Here is a 3924-nt window from a genome sequence, read left to right as displayed (position 1 = left end):
CAGAATTTATATCTGACCCCGTATTTTGTAGGATTCCTGAGTGCTCCCTATAATTGCTGAATGTTGACATGTAAGAAATATTAGCATGAAGCAACACACGGTGTATTAATTGTTTCCATGGCTGCATGGTGATTCCACTGGTACACACATCTGCACTTCGCTGAGTGGGTCTAATCTTTTCACTCTAACTGAGTAAAATTGACCGAATAATTCATTCACAGGACCTGCAGTCCATGAATTATTTTCAGATAATTCGTGCTGCTGGCCTAAAGTGCCTCAGTAATAAGCTGGTACCACTGTCCATTGCCAAGATTTTCCTGATTTGAACAGTTCGATTCGTGTTCCGAGCACACACACACACAAACAGACACACATACAAACACACACACAAACAGACACACATACAAACACACACACACACACACACACACACACATACACACACACACACACACACACACACACAGAGAGAGAGAGAGAGAGACAAAGAGATACGGACAGAGATATGGAGAAGTGTTACGTTTTGGGATTGACAGAATTGAAGGGACCGAATAATAAAGAATGAAGAATCAATGCATTAACAATCAACCGATATGAATAAGAAAAAAGACGCTGCAGTATTTCTTTTGCACGATGTAGTTTACTACTTCTGAACAATATAACAGGAGACAGGAAATTATATACATGGCTGTGGAAATGAGATAGTGACTGATGATTCTCTTCTTGTCATTTAGGTGTGACAGTATCGATCACCCTGCTCCTTTGACATTAATTATCCCAGCAATTCGTCATGGAATTGTTCTGGACTCTATCCTGAGATCCGGATGTGAAATATTATATCCGTGAAATTGAAACTTGGAACTCAATTGTGCAATGTTGTAATTTAGCTACTTCTGAGAGAATTGAAACATTGCTGAAACAGGAAATTTCACCGCATTCTTGAGTTGCTGTCTGAATTTAGACTGAGTCACCAGGTAAATAAACGTGTTCGTGCAGCAATTTAAGTTTCGCAACATAAACCCAACTCTTTGAAATATGAATTCCGAATTGTTGTAAGCCCTGGCATTTGCTCCTGTAAAGTTGTAATAGAGGAAATCAACAACATGCACGAACCACAGAAGAATGAAGCTGCCCGATATACTGAAAAGTAAAACTACAGACCGCCTCCTGCTTTCCATCTCTGGGTCACCGCAATTCTGTGCGGTACTGTGTCCTCTTAGTCCCTTACGGACTCTACTACTCACTGTCAGAGCATTGAGCAATAAAATGAATGCGAATGGGAGCAATGGAGTCATAATATTATCAAACCAATCAAAAAGTATCCATCCAATTTCATTGTAGTAGCTTGGCTTGATGTAACAGAACCATGGGATATTATTAATTATTTTTCCAGGTTCTTGCGTGAAGTAGTAGGTGACATCTTTCAAAAAGAGCACAATCGAGGTTGTTGCTAGAACCACATGAACAATTTTCTCAGTGCAATAGTTTGGTTTTAATTTCTGACAACAAATGGCTATACATCGATCTAAAGTGAAAGTAACCGTGAACCAGACAGAGCATTCAGTGGTAACACATCGCAAGACATTGATAACACTACAGACAGGAGTAATGAAAATGAAAGATCCCGGGAAGTAGTAATAAATGATCCGCCATAGTGTGACTTCGGTGATAATAAATTGCAGATCCGCTGTTGCCATGGCCACCAAGTAGTAAGTGGTGCACTTTGAGAGACCGCACTTTCCCTTGGATAAGATCACAATGGCGACTATATTAACTGCGGGAGAGAAAATGGGTTCATAATTTCCAAATACTGTTCACAAATTCACTGGACAGTTACACAAGATTTCTGCAAGAATAGAGGTAGATGTGGGGTTGGTTAATTTTCTTTTGAATACTATCTCCACTCTAACTGAACACACCTAATATTCGACAAGTTCTGAGCTTAAAACTTCATACAGTGTTCTGCAGATGTTCACTTTTTGAAAGAGTTATAATCTGAAAACATCCAATTAATTTGGATCTCTGATTCCCGTTTTATGCAGTTTTAATTCTACCTCGCCATGTTTTACCCTAAAAATAGCTGGAGCTCACTCATTACGCAAAGGATACAATTATTTGGCGGCATGACAATTCATAACGTAACACCCAGGCCCTCAAATTATTCATACATCAAATGTATGGAGGTCATGAGTTTGTAAACAACATTATCCCAGAGTTTCTCTGACAACACACAGTTGACAATCGTATTTTTCATCTATTTACCCTCTAACCAGATCGCTGTCAACTACTTTATCTGTCCAACCGTTCTTCTCTCTCTTTCGACTCTGACCCCATCTACCATTTACTCGTTACCTTGAAAGAGCACAATCATTGAAAGAACAGCAACAAGGCATTTATCTTGAAATGGACAAAAAAAAGACTGACCAGCCTCTCCGTTTTGAACTTAATACTGTTTTGTACATTGGATAATATGTAGTTTTTCAAACAATTATTTTTAAAAATTACAACCAACTTCCCGTTAGCAAAGCAAACTGCATATAACTGCAATAACAAATACTGCCAAAATAACATCAAAATTAGGATCACTAAGCTACACTTACTGCACTTCCTCAGAGAACAATGCTTCCATTTGCAGAGTTTACTGATATCCACTATCATAGTTGAGTTTGTAATTAATATTAATTCAAAATTGCACTGACAGGTGCTCCAAATTGTAGTTTACCTCAGAGACTTTCCTGATATTATTAACTGTACTGAAGATATCAACTTCATAATTTAGACAACCAACAGCGTCAAGCTGATGTTTCGTTCACACAATGAAATAACTGTAATTTCCAGTATCATTGAAGTCATTTGGCTGAACGGAACTATATCACTGAATTAGTACCTGCATATATGTGAATTTGCATTAGATATCAACATAAGCATCCACAGAATGAAAATGGATATCACAAATTCAGTTTTGCAATAAAAAATGAAAAAAAATGTTACCTACCAGGGACACCAATAACAGCAAGCGTATTATAGTATATTTTTAACACATTGTCAATTGGATAATGCATTCTCTCTGAAATGAGCTTTGCCTACGTGCTACAGGAAATCGGACTGTGTTAGTGCCTTGCTGGAACTCGAGTGGGATGCTAATGTTGCAAAATATTTAAATTTATTGACACAAGTAAACATGTTATGGAAGACAGTTAATTCCCCACTGTCATAGAACGTGTTTCATTGATGGTCACGTGCAGATTTCTGATTACGAAAAATGTAATATACATTGATTTATTCTACTGTAAGTAAAGCTACATATTCCAAGTCCATTCAAAAATGCAATTGACTTCTTTCACTTGATTCTTCGCAGTTAGCAATCACGTCTGAAGATACCGATTTAAATGCATCATTTTCTTGCCATGTACAAATAATCAGCTGAAAGTATCAACAAAAGCAACGAAAACAAAAACAGATGTTGCAGGAAATCCTCAGCAGGCCTGGCACATCTCTGAAGAGAAAGCAATATTAACATTTCGGGTCCGATGGCTCTTCTTCAGAACCCAGGGCAGCTGGGAAAATGATAGTTTACATGGAGAATGTAGGGTGCGGGAGGGGGTAACGAGTAAATGGTAGATGGGGTCAAAGTCGAAAGAGAGAGAAGAACGGTTGGACAGATAAAGTAGTTGACAGCGATCTGGTTCGAGGGTAAATAGATGATAATTGGGACATTTAGTGGCTTCCAATAAATAGTGGGTAACGAAGTGCTGATGAAGGGCGTGTGCACCAAATGTCGATTTCCCTCCTCGTCTGACGTTGCCTGACCGACTGTGCTTCTCCAGCACCATGTTTTCGACTACAATTGCAATAGCTAAATGTTGATAACGGGAAGATTTGCAGCCGTTGCTGTCCGTGACATTAAATAAATCTCCCACAAAT

General features: G+C 38.5%; 1 protein-coding gene across 1 annotated transcript; it reads right to left on the bottom strand.

The window, feature by feature from the left end:
- Positions 1-887: 887 nt before the first annotated feature.
- LOC148142081 (putative G protein-coupled receptor 139) lies at positions 888-3062 on the bottom strand. Its single transcript, XM_087977044.1, has 2 exons — positions 2996-3062; positions 888-1774 (listed from the first exon to the last, which is right to left on the bottom strand). Exons 1-2 carry the CDS (start codon positions 3060-3062, stop codon positions 888-890), a joined length of 954 nt encoding a protein of 317 aa, XP_087833170.1.
- Between the last annotated feature and the right edge of the window lie 862 nt (positions 3063-3924).

This window comes from Chiloscyllium plagiosum, unplaced genomic scaffold, assembly GCF_037043375.1.
Source record: "Chiloscyllium plagiosum isolate Xiang-an unplaced genomic scaffold, Cpla_swu_hap1 HiC_scaffold_31, whole genome shotgun sequence".
NCBI classification, from domain to species: domain Eukaryota; kingdom Metazoa; phylum Chordata; class Chondrichthyes; order Orectolobiformes; family Hemiscylliidae; genus Chiloscyllium; species Chiloscyllium plagiosum.
Note: the sequence above shows the minus strand (reverse complement) of the source record. Positions and strands in the feature narration are given on the sequence as shown.